Genomic DNA, 16565 nt, shown 5'->3' with positions numbered 1-16565 from the left:
CACAAGCTTCACAGCGTAGGGAAAAAAAACCCTAACCCATGAGGACAACAGTCTTTTCTGGCCTTATCTGTCATGATCCCCAACTGCAGATCCTATCCTCAACAAAACTGGAGTAAACACCATTTCTCAAATGTTTCTTGGGTACTTCCACCTAAATACCTTTGTTTACATGGCTTCCTTTCCACATTGTGCTTGCTTCACCACCTCACCTCCACCTCCCTTCAGTCCTCTACTATTTCCACTCTCCAAAGCTTCTTCCATCCATCAAGACCCATCTTAAATAGCAACTACTGCAAAGAAGCATTTCTGATTCCACTGCTGTACTTGTACTGAAAACATGGAGGTGGCTTACCCTCATTTGGGCAGCCCCAGAGCTTCCTCTGTGGCTTCTGATGGCGCTTATAGCCTGCCTTGTAAGATCAGCTTCATCCAGTTTCCTCCTCTGCATTAACAGGAGAGACTTCTGGATTGTGATTCTTTGAGGGCATAAGCATCCAGTTTATTAATCCTTGAATTCCTCCCCCAGGACTGCACCAAACATGTGTATGTATATGTGTGTGTGTGTGTGTGTGTGTGTGTGTGTGTGTGTGTGTGTACCAGCCACCAAAGAAATCCTTTTTTACATTTTCGCTTGTCGTTATCACCCCCTTGAATTCAGCCAATTTGTACTAAGTGTTATACTGACACGAGCCTATGCCACAATCCAAGCAAGTATTCAGTCTCATTACCTTTTCGTTTATAGAGTGAAAGAGATGGGTTTCTGGAAAGTCTTTCTGAAGGCACCATCCTCATCTCTGCCCCAGTGACACACCAGTCTTTGGCAAGCATGCTTTATTGATTTCTCTAGCCAAGAAAGGCTCCATGTTGTATCAAAGCCAAGTCTGTTGAAACTGTAAGCTCTCTGCACCCACACCTGAATCTGCATAATTCTCCAAAGCCACAAGGTATAAATAAAAACTTCCAACAGGACAGGGGAGCGTTTGCCAACTGTGGGAAGATAAATGGCCTGGGGACTTCTTGCTCCAAAGGCAGAATGGCTTGATTTCTGATTTTAATGTGGAAAAAGAGATGCTAGGAATCTAAGATTTTTTTCTTTCATTGCCAGAAAGTTATGGGTCACAACATTTAATTTGATTAATTCCTGGTTTCCAAGAGAAAACCTTAGGAGGAACCTTGGGAGGCCCAATAAAATAAGTATGTGCAATTGTTAAGACAGGAAAGGAAAAAAAATGACTTCCATCAGAGCCCACAAAGATTGTTTCCAGTCCCAAACATGGGTCCCCCGAGACAGCCTGGAAACCAAATTATTGTCAAATAGATGCTTACCTTTTACAACAGCTCACAGCAAAAGAAAACATATAGCTTAACATCACTCCCACAACTCACCTTTCTAGTTTTTTTTTCTTTTATTCCCTCTCCCTCTCCCTCTCCCTCTCCCTCTCCCTCTCCCTCTCCCTCTCCCTCTCCCTCTCCCTCTCCCTCTCCCTCTCCCTCTCCCTCTCCCTCTCCCTCTCCCTCTCCCTCTCCCTCTCCCTCTCCCTCTCCCTCTCCCTCTCCCTCTCCCTCTCCCTCTCCCTCTCCCTCTCCCTCTCCCTCTCCCTCTCCCTCTCCCTCTCCCTCTCCCTCTCCCTCTCCCTCTCCCTCTCCCTCTCCCTCTCCCTCTCCCTCTCCCTCTCCCTCTCCCTCTCCGTGATGTTAAGCTTCTGGGTTTGAGCTCTTCTGCCAATTAGGTATGTATCACTGGGTGAGTCACTTGACCTTATTAAGCCTCAATGTACTCATCAGCAAAATGAGGTGTTTATACTACATTGTTAAGATTCTTTTACTTCTGAGTCTAAATACAAATGCAAACATGCTCTGTCTGTTCCCAGGCAATGGGTCACACAAGTGCTCTAATCTTTTTTCGAAGGTGATGACTGTGGGTTCAGCACAGAAAAGGAATGAGCTAACTTGTTGGTGGGGGGTCAGGTATGGAGAGTTCCACCTTTTTGAAAAGTGAAATCAAATGGCTAGAGGAAGTGGCTGGAGCCAAAGATGAATGGTGGTGAGTCCTATAATTTAATACACAGACCAGAGGGATCTGTTTGGAAATTTCATTGCACAGCTAGTTAATTGGCCAAGTTGGCCAATAACTTGAGCACTTTCTTCCTAACTATCCAATCTGTATGTTTGTGCACATGCATGTGCATATATGTTTGCATTCAAACTGCACTGTATAAATTTGAGACTTTTAGAATCTGAGACTATGAGATCTGGTCAGAACTTTTCCTACCACAGTCCCACTTGGGAAAACAGAGTGAAAAAGATGAAGAGGTCTTTCAGCTGAATAGTGGAGGAGATAAGACTGGGCCAGGTGCTCATAATCCTGTTAAACCACACAGCAGCCATTAGCTAATTAATCTTTCATTTCCTCCCACAGGATGACCCAGAATTCAACCTGGATTAAGATTAAACAGACTGCACTTCATCATCTTTTTATTTTTCACTTTCTTTTTTCCTGGTCTTAACTTTTTCTCCCATGAGACCTCTTCTTCCCTCTATTCTATTTGTAGAAAATATTCCTCACACATAGTTCTTTTATATAGTTTTCATGACATTTCATCAATGTGGCTAATTTCCTCATCTGGATGCCTGATTGGAGGAGGGTTTTGTATTATTCTTGGCTTGGGCATCTATTTCTGAAGTTCCCAGCATAATATTAGGTCAAAATATGCAAAAATTGTTTCTAAGTGGTATGAATGGGGAGAACATCACTCACACTACAGACCTCTTCCACCACCTAAGGAGAAGTTGGCTTTGAGAGCATGTGGCGTCCTTCTGACTATGTGTTATCAAACTTGGACAGGATTGCTCTTCTAGGAATCTGCAGCATGTCAGTGCACTAAAGATGGTGATGCCTGGTGGGAGAAAGGCGCACATGAGGGCCCATCAGGCTCCTGCCAGCTTTGGGTATCTGTGGATGGCACCTTCCCACTGCTTATCCATTATTTGGTCCCAGACAAGCATTTTTATAAATGGAGATTTAGCAGATGGTATCCATTTAGAAAACAGATCAAAAGATCCACTGCCTTCTGAAACAAACAAACAAACAAACAAAGCAGAAGGGGTAAAATAGAGAAAAATGGTAAAGAGTCCATGTGACTTCTAAGCTCCAGGTGTGTTGTAAGGGGGCTAACAAGACAATGCATCCATCTGCTGGGCCAAGGGGGTTGGAGAAAGAATGATTTTCCAAGCAGGAAAGAGGAAATGGAGTGTGCAACTATTGCTATTGCTAAATGAAGTCTCTAATTTCTGTCTCCATAATGGTAATGACTTCCATTTATATGGTGTCTTCCAACAGCTCTGATCTCAGGGAATGCTCAAAGTCCTCTCTTGACTTAGCTCCTAAATCTGGCCCTCAACAGGCTAAAGAATGGCATCTATATTTATGTCATATCTATTTTAGAAAAGACTAGCTCATGTGAAATAGGACATTGGGATGCTAAGGGAATGAATCCAGAGTGGAGAAAGAAAAGGTAGAGGGAGAGAAATTGTGAGGAATACTGATACTTTTTTCCAAGCAGGACCCTCAGTATCATCCACAGAAGAGACACCTCGACTCAGGTAAAGTCTCTTAAAGGTTTTAATGCCTCCAGTAACCTCAGTCTCACTCCACCTGCCTTCCACCTTTTAATGGGACTTGGTGTTCCTTCAAGTGTGTCACATTAAGGTGAGCACTCTTCGGGGAGTCTTGACAAACTCTGACATTGAATTCCAAGTGCTGCTAAAGGCATTTTGTCCCTGATGCTTTTGGGGTTCAGAAATAGAGGGGACATTTGGAATACAGGTGAGATGAGGCCAAGGTTTGGAAGGGAGGGGAGTGATAGAGAATCTGATCTCCTCCAGTAACATATTCAACAAAATGTGTAGGGACAACAGACATAACTCATATAGATATAGAAACCACCAACAACTATGATTCACTAAAACGCTGAAGAAGAAAAAAATATAACACAGAGTAAGCACAAAGCAGTAGCAAAAATAACTCTGAGAACTGGATTGCAGTAGGAGCAGAGGTGGAAGCCTGTCCAGGTAGACATTTCCAGGCTAATGTCTAGAAAAGGTTGGGCCATTAGGGGTCCTTTTTCATTGGTTGGGAATTGAATACAGGGATGTGGTCTTTCCTTAATTACTCTCTTCTGTAATTATCACATAATCGCTGTGAAGATGCCTTAGGGAAAGGCATGTAATTGGGGGATGGATGGATATCTGAGAGGAAGGGCCATAGAGGAATACATGAGTACTGAGCTGAGGACCAGGACCTGTGTTCTAGACTTGGCTTAACTATTGGTGGCCTGTGTTCAAGCTGCAATGCGGTGGCCAAAGCCCTGGGCTTAAAATCATAAATAATGGCTTTCTAAACCCGAGCAGGTCACTTGATCTCTGAACCTCAATGTATTTGTAAAATAGAAATGAAAATACCTCTCTTCTAAGATTGCAGGGTGTCATCAAGAAATGCATGCGAAATGGCTTTAAGAACTGAAACATGCTATATGAAAGAGGTCTGGCCCAACCCTGTCAGATACAGATGAGTAGACACTAACCCAAAGAAACAGAATGCCATGCCTAAGGTCCTACATCACAGAGTACCCAATTAATACCCAATTAGGTTGAACCCAGCTTTCTTTTATGACACTTGTCATAATGCTGGTTTCTTTTCACCTGATGTGGCAGAGTAAAGAATGAATAAGATAGGGAGAGGAAGGGGAATTTTGAAGAAAGTAATGCCATCATGTGAATGCAAACCCAGATAGAACTGTATGGCTAAGAGGGTGGGCACCTTCAGAGACACACAAGGATCAGAGATGGATCTCTATCTGGGAACCTTCATGAAGTCAACCAGCACCCGGAAATGTAGTCCAACCAGAGAAAAATCTTGGTATGACTGCTGAGAAATCTAATAAGCAATGATGGATAGAGATTTTAGCTTCTAAGATCTTGCTTCTCAGGTCTGTTAAGTTAGGATCCTTGCTTGTAGCTTCTTAGTAATAACATGGCAACATTACTGTTTTGCTAAATAATGCCAAGAAAATACAAAAATGAAGAAAACCCTGTGTCCATGGCTGGTGTTGGACCTGTGGATCAATTTCACCATATTGAAAGAGAGCAATAGTTTTTCTCATGTAAAAGTTTAATCTAGCAACTCCGTCCAGGTGGGCTTAATTTGAGCTTTGTGTAGAAAAAAACAAATACTTTCAACAAAGTCTGATGATGAGAAACAGAGAAACTTAGATGAGAACATCCACTTTGGGCAATTTATCCACTTTGGGCAATTATGAAGTGTGGGCCATTTATCACCTTCAGTAGGAGACATGACTGCTAATTGGTCTCTTCATTAACCAAGGAGAACATCCACCACTACAGCAACTCACAAGCTAGTGGTAATTTGAGGCAATCTTTAAGTGGTTTCCAACTCATAATCATATTTCTTCTGAAGTCTGCTGGCCTAGAAAAATGACTCTAATTCCTCATGAATACACTGCCCTCACCTTCACTCATGATGGACTACCCAGGGGGGAAGAGGTACACATCACAAACAGAGGAGAAACACTACACCCAAACCTGAAATAAAGATGACTAGTCTTTTAAAAGCAGACTGTGGCCAGAGTGCTTGTACTATCTGGGGGTAGAGGGAGCATGAGAAATCCTTTCAGCTTCTGTAGCTCCTAGAAAAGGAGCTTCTGCTGTTTTCCTCGTAAACAACTGTTCTGTTCTGCAAGAGACTTATCACTTTCATGATGTCTGGACAGGGACAAAGGGATACTTACAACGAAGTATCAAGCTTCTGTGGCAAGGAAGGTCTGTGTGGGTGGGAACGTTAGCAAGGAAATTCTGCCAGCAACTGACAAGGAATGAGCTCTTTCTAACAGCAACCAGTACTTCAAGTTTAGCAATCAGTGGGCAAAATCCCACTCCCAGCAGACATGCCAAGAGATGCAGCAGTAACTTCCCGTAGGGGCAGGAGGCTTGCAACACCTTTCAGCCAGGCTCCCTCCCCTTCATGCGGGGAAATGATGAGTGGGGTCTCCTCAGGGAAGCTTATCAAATGCCCATGGACAAAATGAGGACAAGACAGCCTGGAGCTATGGCTCCCTCATTAGGTACACTTGAGGATGCACAGGTGGGCAGCTTCCAATGGCTCTGCTGTAGACTTCTCACCTAGGATGTGGGACTTCTGGAGGCAGCATGCCAGATGAACTAGATATCGCTCCCATCCAGCATTGACATTCTTGGGATCTTACTGGCATTCTTAGTGAGTTTCAGAGGGTTTATGCCACTAACAAACCGCACCATCAGATTGGATGAGGACTTAAGCATAGCATCTCTAATAGAAAGCATACACACAGTGGGTGTGGTTGTAGTCTAGGTAGCTACTGGGGCTGTCTCTAGGCCCATGGATCCCAAGGCAATGACTCTGAGAGGAAAGGCAGTAAATACCAAATAACCCGTGTATAAATAGTGCTGCAAAGTCACATGTGAAGAACGCCCATTTCCACCTGGTCCCTACCTCTCTGCAAACTAGTGAATACAATGTGTCAATGATGGCAGACTCCTGACGTGCAAAGGCCAGCACTGAAATAATAAGACAGCCCCGGTCTGAGGAGAAACACGGCCTTACCTGGAGACAGGGAGGAGTCGTAAGAACTTCTCTCCTTGCGGCTCATCTTGAAGGCTTGGATGTCCTTTTCCCTGTATGTCCCAAAGCCCTCATAGCTCCTCCTTTTACTCCCGCTCATGTCACTGTCCCACTTGTCATTTGAAGGGGTCATGTCACTGAACACGTCCAGGCTCTCGGGTCGGGTGCTGCCACCATCCCCACCACTGCCAGAGTACCTCTTTGTGCACGAGTCTGTAGGCTCACTGCTCAAGTCACCTTTGTCCTTGGCCTGTGTCCAATGCTGGGCATCAGAAAGTGACAGTGTAGACAGGGTGTCCACCTCAAAGTTGTTCTTAGAAGCTTTGTGGCCGGCTTCACTGTGCTGGTGCTTCTGCTTCTCCTTATGCTTATTCTTCTCACTCACTAGTGGGAGCTCCTTGTCCGCACTACTCAGCCGCTCGCTCAGGATGTGGCTGGAGAAGCCTGTGGCTTTGCCTGCAAAGAGACCACTCAGGTTGTCATGGGTCCCCAGGATCCGGTCTTCCTTGTGCTTATGCTTGTGTTTGTGTTTTCTCTTGTGGAGCCGACCGCTGGACAGACCGGCACTGCCCGCCTTGGGAGGATTCAGGGATGGCTGCATGTCGCCGAGGCCCATGCCGACAGGTCCCTGCAGGTGCACTCCATGCTTTGCTTTATGCTTAGCTGTACCAGACATCTTCACGTGGGAGCTTGTGTGGAACTGAGGTGGTGGCACTGTTGGCCTCATGAATGGGGAAGCTGCTCCAAGTGTGTGCGACAGGTACAAAGGAGCTGGGTACTGACTGTAATAACCAAGGTTCATCATAGGCATTGATGTGTAAGGCATTCCATAGGGTGCATAGTAACTTCCACTGGGAATAGGGTAGCTGAACCCTTGTAAAAAAGGCACCTTTGTCATGGTGTCATTGGTTTTTGCAGGCCTACCACGCTTCTTCTTTGACTTCAAGTCTGAAGTCCTGCGAAGATAGAGCAACGGGTCATACTGGATATATGGCACCGGGTAATAGTGATCGAAATTAATCCGAAAAATGCTGGGATACGGATTCTCGTGGTAGAAGGTGTAACTCCGGTGGGAGATCCTGAACACCTGGAACTTGGTGATGAGCTCTTCCAGGTCTGCCAGAAACTGAAGGTCATCACGATTTTGCAGGCTTTTCCGTTTCCTCTTGTGCTTTGGCTTCTTGAGGCTTTCATGGGCCAGGAAGTTGTCCACCATGAGATGCTTCTGCCGGTGGCCATGCCGGTTCTTTGTGCTGGTGTCAGACGGAATGGTCTCCGGGTTGTCCAGGGAGCAGAAGTCAAAAGAGTACCTCCGTCGGGATTCTGAACTCTTCTCTGCTTGGTCAGACGTGCTGTTGTTGTCCGTCCCAATGCCGCTGTCGCTTGGGATCGTCTCCTCACTGTGCGACTCGCTCACGGGGGACAGCGTTATTTCCTTGAGTGACCCAATCTCGCAAAGGTGGGAAGGTGAGTTGGCCATCAGCCTGGGGGGAGACAGCTTCCAGGCTCCACTGTGTATTCCCTTTTGGGTTTTGGTTGGAAGAGCACTGATAGGCTGGAGATTTGGCATAGTTTTCAACTCTGAAAAATTGGTTTCAGTGCTGGCGGGGCTCAGGTTGCCATTTGACCCACCTAACTGTGTTGAAAGTGGGTGCATAGCTGCTGGTGAAGACGCCACAAGTGACTGAAAGTTGGAAGGCACGGCTGGAACATCCGGCTGGCTAGAAACAGGCCTTGGGTGCTTGATGGCTGTTTTGGGTTCCTCAGATGGGGGTGGCAGCTCTGCTCTTGGCTTCCTGCCCCTCTTCTTGCCAATGTAGATGGTTCCCCTCTTGCTGACATTAATCTGCTTGCCCAATTTGCTCTCGATGGCTGCTGCCCCAGGGCTGGTCTCTGGGGGAGCTTTAGCCTTCAGAGCAATGTTGCTGGAGCAGGACAAGATCTGGTTCAAGATATTTTTTCTCTTGAGTGTTTTCATCTTATTGATAGTTTTGATGGTCTTCTTATCCAACACCCCAAGCTTTCCAACTTTTTTGTGAAATTTCATCTCGCTCATGGGCTTGTCCTCTCCTGGCACTAGTTGGGCCAACTTAGCTAAACTGCGTCGTCTCTTTCTTTTCTTCGTGCCAGGGAACTCCCGGCTGATGGGACTGACCGGGCTGGTAGAAGTCCCCTCGTGAATCGTCTCAACCGTGAGCAAAGGCTGCTTCTTCGGCCGCCCCCGCTTCTTCTTGACTGGCGTGATCACAGTAAGACTGTCTGTGTTGGTGTACAGAGGGCTGGATGGGGTGATGGGATAGGCAGATGGCGGTTCCACCATCAGTTTATCGGAGGTGGCCATGACTGCCTCCCGAAGCATACTGGTGGGCTTTGGTTTGCTGCATGTCCACCTCCGTTTTGCAGCAAATTTGGGATGCTGGATTTCTGGCAGCTTTCTCGATGGAGAGTGGTCTGTGCACGCTGGAGGCGTCACGATCATGGGTGGCTTCCGCTGCTTAGACAGACCTCCTGGAACGACTTTCTCGGCATTTCCACTTGTTTCAAGGCCAACTGAGGGGGACTCGTTCTCTATCATTTTACTCAACTTAGGGACACGGGGATCTTTCTTATTTCCCTCAGGGTTGGAGAGTATCCTATTAACCACTTCACTGCTCATAGTGATTCCAGAAGCCAGGGCTTTCTCTGGCATGATCTTTTCCACCACTGCTTTGATGGACTGTCTCTTTTTCCTCTTATGGCTGGTTGGATCTAGACAGGGTGCCTTGATAGGGATAGTAATCCGGACATGACTTGAGTCATTTTCAGGATTACTGACAGAACTCGTGTTCTGCCTGGCTGGTGATGCCTCTTGGGCATTATCTGCAGAGTAGCCTTCCCTTTTCCCTTCTGTATTGTCAAATGCTTTCTGGGCATTCTTGACCCAGTCCAGGTCCGGGTTTGATATGGTTTGACTTATCACATCTTTTTTACTGGACTTTTTCTTGCTGCCTATAGTAGGTGGTTCTGGGGGCTCCTTTGCAACTCCGCCATCTTGATCTACCAAGGGCTGAAGCCCATTGCACTCGACAGAGCTGCTGGGTGGGGCTGGTGAGCTGTGGCTGCCTGGGGATGGGACCACGCCTCCCAAGAGCAGATCTTTGCTGCTGTTGGACAACTGACTCCATGTGCTCCCTGCACTGCCTTTCTTACCCTGGGCCTTTGCAAAGGAAGCCACGGGCTCAAGAGCAGGGATCTTGCTGGTGCTTGCAGTTTCTCTGCCAGACTCTGGACTGATGAAGCAATTCTGAGTGGCAGGTCCACTGTCAGAGTTGGTGGACCAGTCCATGTGGTTCTGGCTGCTGCTTTTTTGCTGGTGCTTTGGTTTTAAGGTGTCACTGGTGACGTCCTGTGGGAGGCCTGGGTCATAGTGGAGAGCTGAGTGTTTCTGTGGCCGCTCGTAAGCCTAAAGGTGGGGCAGGTAGAGAAGGAGAGAGAGAGAAACAAAGATGAGCATGTTGGAGATATTTAAAATTCAATGTCAAAAGGCTTTATTATTTGAAAGTTGGTAATGGCCACCTTTAATTCCAGAATGGTTTTGAAAGTTTTCTCATTTGCAGAAGTAAAAACATGTGGCACAGATTTGGAACATTAATAAGGATGCTTTGATCACCATCTTTATCCCCCTTAACAATAGGAACTTTTACCGATCTTTTGGTTGAATGCAATCTCAGCATAGAGGACAGGCCCTGCAGGTCACTTAGCTTGGTGCCCGACTTGTATGAATGAAAAAGCTGAAACTTTTCTAATGGTGAGTCCTGCCTATGGTGGCAGAGCCCAGGAGAGAATGTGAACTTTCCAACTCCCCGGTCCCTTTGCCTAACTCAAGCTGCCTCTTACTTCTGTCCCAGCTTCCCCTCCAACTCACGTCCTTCCTTTGCTTCCTCCTACTGAAGTTCATTTCTGTTTGCACTTTACCTGGGAGTTTAGCATCTCTGTGCTCAAACAAGTAGTTCACTGGGAACCACTGCAACAAGGAAAAACAGCACAAGCTGAGGAACTAAGGGGGGAATTTGAAGACTGTGTGAAGACAAGGGAGCCAGTCAAGGACATGGAGAAGAAGAAATGGAGTAGGAAAGAAACTCAAAAGACCTTCCACCCTTCTGACTTTTAGGAGCGGTGTGGTGTTGGGAGTTAGTATGCTGAGGCATCCTGAAACCCAGGTTAGGCACTGACAGCTTTCTTGAGAAAACTCCTGGACAATCTCAAAAGGAACCTTGAGTCTCGTGGACATAAATGGGTCAAAAAAAAATGCACAGTCACTCAAGATCACTGCTCCCAACCCTGTCAGCTGTGCTTCTCCCAGCATGAATTCTACAGGAAAGTCTCCAGACTTCGGCACCTTCCTGAGGACTGACCCTTCAGTCTGGAAAGGCAGAACCTGTGCTAGAGGCCAGACATAACCAGTGCCTACAAAGTCACAGAGGGAGTAGTTAATGAATGTCTTTTTGAGATATTAAAAGGTTTTTTAAGGTTGATTTATTTTTAATAGAGAGTACAAGCTGGGAAAGGACAGAGAGAGATGGGGACAGAAGATTGGAGGCAGGATATGTGCTGACAGCAGCGAGTCCAATGAGGGACTTGAACTCATGAACCGGGAGATCATGACCTGAGCTGAAGGTGGATGCTCAACTGGTTGAGCCACCCAGCTTGCCCAAGACATTAACCCAATTTTTTTTAATGTAGATACACTAACATTATTGCAGATAGATTTTAAGCCATGCTACCAGTGTAAAGAAGCATTCTTCAAAGTTTATCGTAAGTACTGTTTTATAAACACAAGCAGTAAACATACAGGATGCATTATCCTAAGATGTGTTAAAGAATGGAAAATACTAGTAAATTGAAGAAAGCTTTGGATAATATCTCCACTGAGAAGTAAATGATGGTTGGCTTAGTGGACTTAGGAAGTTTTAACCTGTAATATGTATCTGTCTTTATCTATGTATCTACCCATGTTTCTATCATCGATCTGTGCCTATTTGCCATTGATGTTCTAGCATTTACGCTTCATTAGAAAACACTGCTTATAGTCCCTATTAAGAATCAAAACACAGGTGTCAGAAACCATTATGGGTAAAATTCAACGCAGTAAAGCAAGTAGGGTTTTTTTCACAGTGGTTCCTGGAATCCCTAGAGTTATTTTCTGCCTCCCTGATTTTGTGAAATCCTGTTTATACTTCCAGTATTGGACTCTATTTTTTAAGTATCATGAGACAGTCTCCCCAGGCTAAGCCTATAAGTGCCTAGGAGAAAATTAAGACAAAAATTTACTTTTTTGTATTTACTTTTTCTTCATCTTGCAGTGTTTTAGGGGACATCACTAATCATCAACATCTAGACTAATCCTGCACTTGACTTTGCTAGAAATTACTGCTGTGGACATAAGCTGCTGTCCCATTTTTTAAAAAATACAGGAATCTTATTCATGGCATAAAATGTTGAATGCCACTTATCTTTTATGAATCAGGGCTCTGCTAATTTGTCATCTGTACTTTAGATTTTAGTTGGCACTGTGTATGTACTCACAGGATGACAGGTCTACAAAAGGGCTTGGAAACAAAATTTCTCACTCTTTAGTGCAATAGTATAAGCGGTAACTCATACTAGAACACTTCTGAGAGTTAGTGCTGGCACTTCTTAAACATTACAGTGCAAAAAAAAAAAAAATCTGAGTTCCTAGTTTGGACTCCGGCAAAGCAGGACTTACAGTCACCCGTTTCCCCTGCCCCCCTCCCAACTTTCTTGCCACACCTCCCCACACTTTTCTAGATCTGGTCACTGAAGTCCACACTGGGACTTCGTAGTGAAACTGGAATTTTGGTCTCTGATCCCACCAGTTTCCCTCGATTGCTCCGTCTTTTTCTTCTTGGAATCTAGCAGAATCCTTAATTATTACTCTTCACGTTTGAATCTCAGCTCGATTGTAGGGAGGCCCCCTACCTTAGAGAAGTACTCCTGTTAGAAGTTTTCATGAAAACAGGTATGTCATCTTTGTTGTACTTTTATTTTAGTTTTAATTTTACATTTGATTTGTGCATTAATTGAATTAAAGCCCGTTTCCCTTTCTAGCCTGTACACACCATCACACGAGTACCAAGCACAGTACCTGGCAAGTAGTAGGCACTCAACAAACATTTATTGAATAAATGAAGGAACACACATTTTGCTATGGGGATATTTCATTTTTTATCAATAGTGAGATTAATGGCCTGTATATTATAACATATTGTCTCAAACACAGTTACCCCCTGCAGCCTAATTCCTTATGCCATTTCCTTCTGCAAACACCATTGTCTCTCATAAAGACATTGATCACAATCCCCATAATGCTTTGTGTCATTATTTGTGTACTTTTCTGTCTCCCTCTCCTAGACTGTAAGTACTTTGAGGTCAGAGACTCATTTATCTTCTTATCCCCTATGCCTACTACAAAGCAAACCACCCAGAAAGTTCCCAATAAATGTTTGTTGAGTGAATAAGCAAAATCACTTTTGAGATGCCTATTGCCATGATAAAATATGTGGCTGCACACAGAAGACAATAAACTGCCAATCATTCATTTGATAATGCTTATAAGGAAATTGGAGCGCTCAAATGCATTAGGTGTTGAACAACAAAAAAAATCCTTCCCCAATACTTAAGGACTAAAGGCATTTGCAAAGTAACTCCCCTTCAATGCAATTTTTACTTAGTTCTCTCTCATCTCCTGTTAATTATTTCACTTTCCAATTAACTCTGCCTTTGGGGAAGGCCATGTGACTGTCAGGAGGGTGGATTTCACTCCGGCAGTTGAAAGGTGGGGCCTGCTCACTTATACCCAGGGCAGACCGGCTGAAAGTAATGCAGTTAAGTGTGCCTGGTTCCCAGTGCCTCCATCTGGACACTGCCTGATCTCATTGTTTCTACCATTTCAGCTGCAATTTGCCCTGCTGGGAGAGCTGCACAATCAAAGGGCAGGGTGGACAAAAGGGAAGCACAACAAAGGATCAGGACTAATGGGGGGAAATGGTGCTTTAAACCCTGCACTGAGATGGGTTGCAGTGAAGGGGCAAAGAGAACTGAGGAGTGTTCTCTAAGGGGTCCAGGAGAACACGGCTTTTCTCCAGCCTTGGCTGATGGCTATATCCCATTGCATTTCACGGAATCCCATTTCTTCATCTGTCAGCCATGACATATTATATACACAATGGTAAGGCTGTCAGTTCCAATATGTCCTTCACTGCGAATTGAGTACTTACTCCATTGAGACAGAGATGGACGTGGCAAAACAGGCCCTTAGCTCAATGCTGGCTGGGGCAAACTAGGGGCTCCCCCTCCCACCCTTCCTGCAGTCAGTCTCCCCAGGGGGGTCTTTGACTGAGGGCTTTATTGACCTACTTAGCACATGTTTCCATCTCCCCCTTAGATTCTACATTTTTCTGGGAGTAAGACCTGAATCTTTAAAGCCTCTTTGCTACCTTTCATCCATGGCAGGGGTGTTGCCTAAAATGGTTACCAAATAAGGCAAGTCCTGATGGAATTCTACATTGGGCTCATTATTTTGTGGAAAACTTTTAGTACCAACTAAGCCCAGCATTTCTCTTGGCTGTTCCCCCACCCCCCGTGAACTGTTTGAAAACATACAGTCATTTTGAAGGTGTGGCTTACTTTTATAAGAAAAATGTTTTCCGGGCCCCTTCAGCCTAGATGCCAAATGCTCATCACTGAACCACCATTCTGAAAACTACACAGATATCTCTTCTAAAGGATGTGTTTATGGAAGCAAGTTCTTCTGCAATGTGAAGAATTATTTTGTGAAGTGGATAACTTCACAATGTATAATAGATCATATACATTTAAATTTTGCGTAAGTTAGATTACCTTGTAAAAAGCACTTGATTTTTGTCTACTTTTAAGAACAAGCATGAGATCACTGCATAAAAACTTGAAAAATCCATAAAAATGGGAAGAAAATGAGTCACCCAGTCTTATCTATGGCTTATCTAAAGTAAGGGTTGTCACAATGAGAGAAGAGGGCTATTTGGGTCTGAGAAAAATCATATAACTCAACAAAAATCAAGCATGACTTTGTGGGAGATAAACTACTCTTTTGGGTTAGCTGTGTTTGTGCTACTTTCTGCTGACACTGATAATTTAAATTTACTGTTTGTAAGATATTTTGCTTTACAAGAGTAGGAAAATATGCCTGGGTATGAAGGAATGAGGGGAACTTTTGCTCTTAATTTGGCAACTGATGCTTCTCAAGATGAGATCCTGGACCACTGTACCAGAAATACCTAAGGTACTGGTTGTTAATACAGATCCTTGGGCCCCACTGCAGATCTACTGATTGCAATCTTCTAGAGTGGGACCAAGGAATGTGCATTTTAACATGCTCTCCAGATAATTCTGAAGCACAATCAAGTTTTAAAAGCACTGATCTAATGTTTCAATACTATAATTCCTCTGGGGTGGGGCTCTTCTGTGGTTGCCATGACATCTGTAGCACATTTTGGTGGTAAATGTGCAGAACAAATCACCATAGGCCTGTTAGGATATGCAATCTGGCACCAGTGAGCATTCTTGTTTTGCTCTCTGAACTCTTTATAACTTACATAGTAAGACACTCTAACATTGTACCCTGTTCAGATATTCCAAGTACACTGCAAGGTGAGGTGGGCAGAAAAGTCAATGGTGTGGGTGGATGAGTATGCTGTCCTCCCAGAAAGACTTTGGAATGCAGATGTTCATGACCTCCCACCCTGGGATTTCTATTTCCCCAACTCATGCAGGCCAATACCCAGAGCCCTGGGGTATCCTGACATTTATCTCTGAGGCTCAAAGCAAGTGCTCGAGCCTGAGCAAGAACTGAGTGTGGGAGACAAGGAATGTAACCAGAAAATGTCTGACGAAAGCTTCTCAACCCTGGCTGTACGTTAGAATCATTAGGAAGCTTCATAAAGAATACCATGCCTGGGATCTGACCTGGACCAATTAAATCTGCATTCTAGAAGTGGGGTCTGAACAGTAGTACTTTGTTCAAAGCTCTTGGTTATCCCAATGGGCAGACAAAGTTGAGAATCACTGGATTATATCAAAGACAGGGGTCTGGGTTAGGGACTAGGGAGGCTCTGATATTATCAGGATATGTTCTAGTTCAGTGGTTTTCAAATGTGTTCCATAGAGTCCTAGGATTTTGTAAAGACATTTCTGAACTATAGCCAGTGGATGGGGCAAGAGAGATGCTCCACATCATTCTTTTAACCCTCAAATAAACATAACAGCCCTGCAAAGGATTTCATTTATGAGTGTAGGGGTTGGGGAGAGATGGTTCTATCACTTAAAGAAAGACTTTGAGAATGACCCGTTAGGCTCATGAAGAGGAAAAATGTATATATCAGCTTCCATTGAACTTGACCCCAGAGGATCTCTCCTCATCCCAGTTCATTCCTGCACTTGCTAACAGTAGGTATAGAAGAATGCCACTAAGTACCTTATTTGAACCATGGTCTTATGATCCTCTGATTCCACGGGTGTGATGGACTGAATGTTTATGGCCCTCCAAAATTCATGTGTTGAAATCCTAAACCCTAATGTGATGGTTTTAGGGAATGAGGTCTTTGTGAACACAGTGTGATTAGGTAATGAGGGCAGAGCTTTCATGAATGGGATTAATGCTCTACCCCAAAGAGACACCCCAAGGAACTCTCTTCTCCTTCCCCATGTGAGGCAAGAGACATATGAGAGCCATCTCTGAACCAAGAAGCAGGTTCTCACCAGACAGTGAATCTGCCAACACCTTGATCTTGGACTTCCTAGCCATCAGAACTATGATAAATAAATTTCTGTTGCTTATAAGCCACCCATCCAT

At 44.6% G+C, this 16565-nt stretch overlaps 1 protein-coding gene across 3 annotated transcripts in view; it reads right to left on the bottom strand.

Annotated features, from left to right (window-relative positions):
- SETBP1 (SET binding protein 1) overlaps positions 1-16565 on the bottom strand; it is a 376077-nt gene that overhangs the window by 102108 nt on the left and 257404 nt on the right. For all 3 annotated transcript variants that reach the window (XM_060613721.3, XM_060613725.3, XM_060613723.3), the window contains exon 4: positions 6659-10118. In XM_060613721.3, coding sequence (XP_060469704.1) covers positions 6659-10118 — 3460 coding nt within the window. The remainder of the gene's footprint in view (positions 1-6658; positions 10119-16565) is intronic.

The sequence above is a fragment of the Panthera onca genome, chromosome D3 (genome assembly GCF_046562875.1).
Source record: "Panthera onca isolate mPanOnc1 chromosome D3, mPanOnc1 haplotype 2, whole genome shotgun sequence".
Lineage (NCBI taxonomy): Eukaryota > Metazoa > Chordata > Mammalia > Carnivora > Felidae > Panthera > Panthera onca.
The sequence above is the reverse complement of the archived record's forward strand: the minus strand, read 5'-3'. Positions and strand labels throughout refer to the sequence as shown.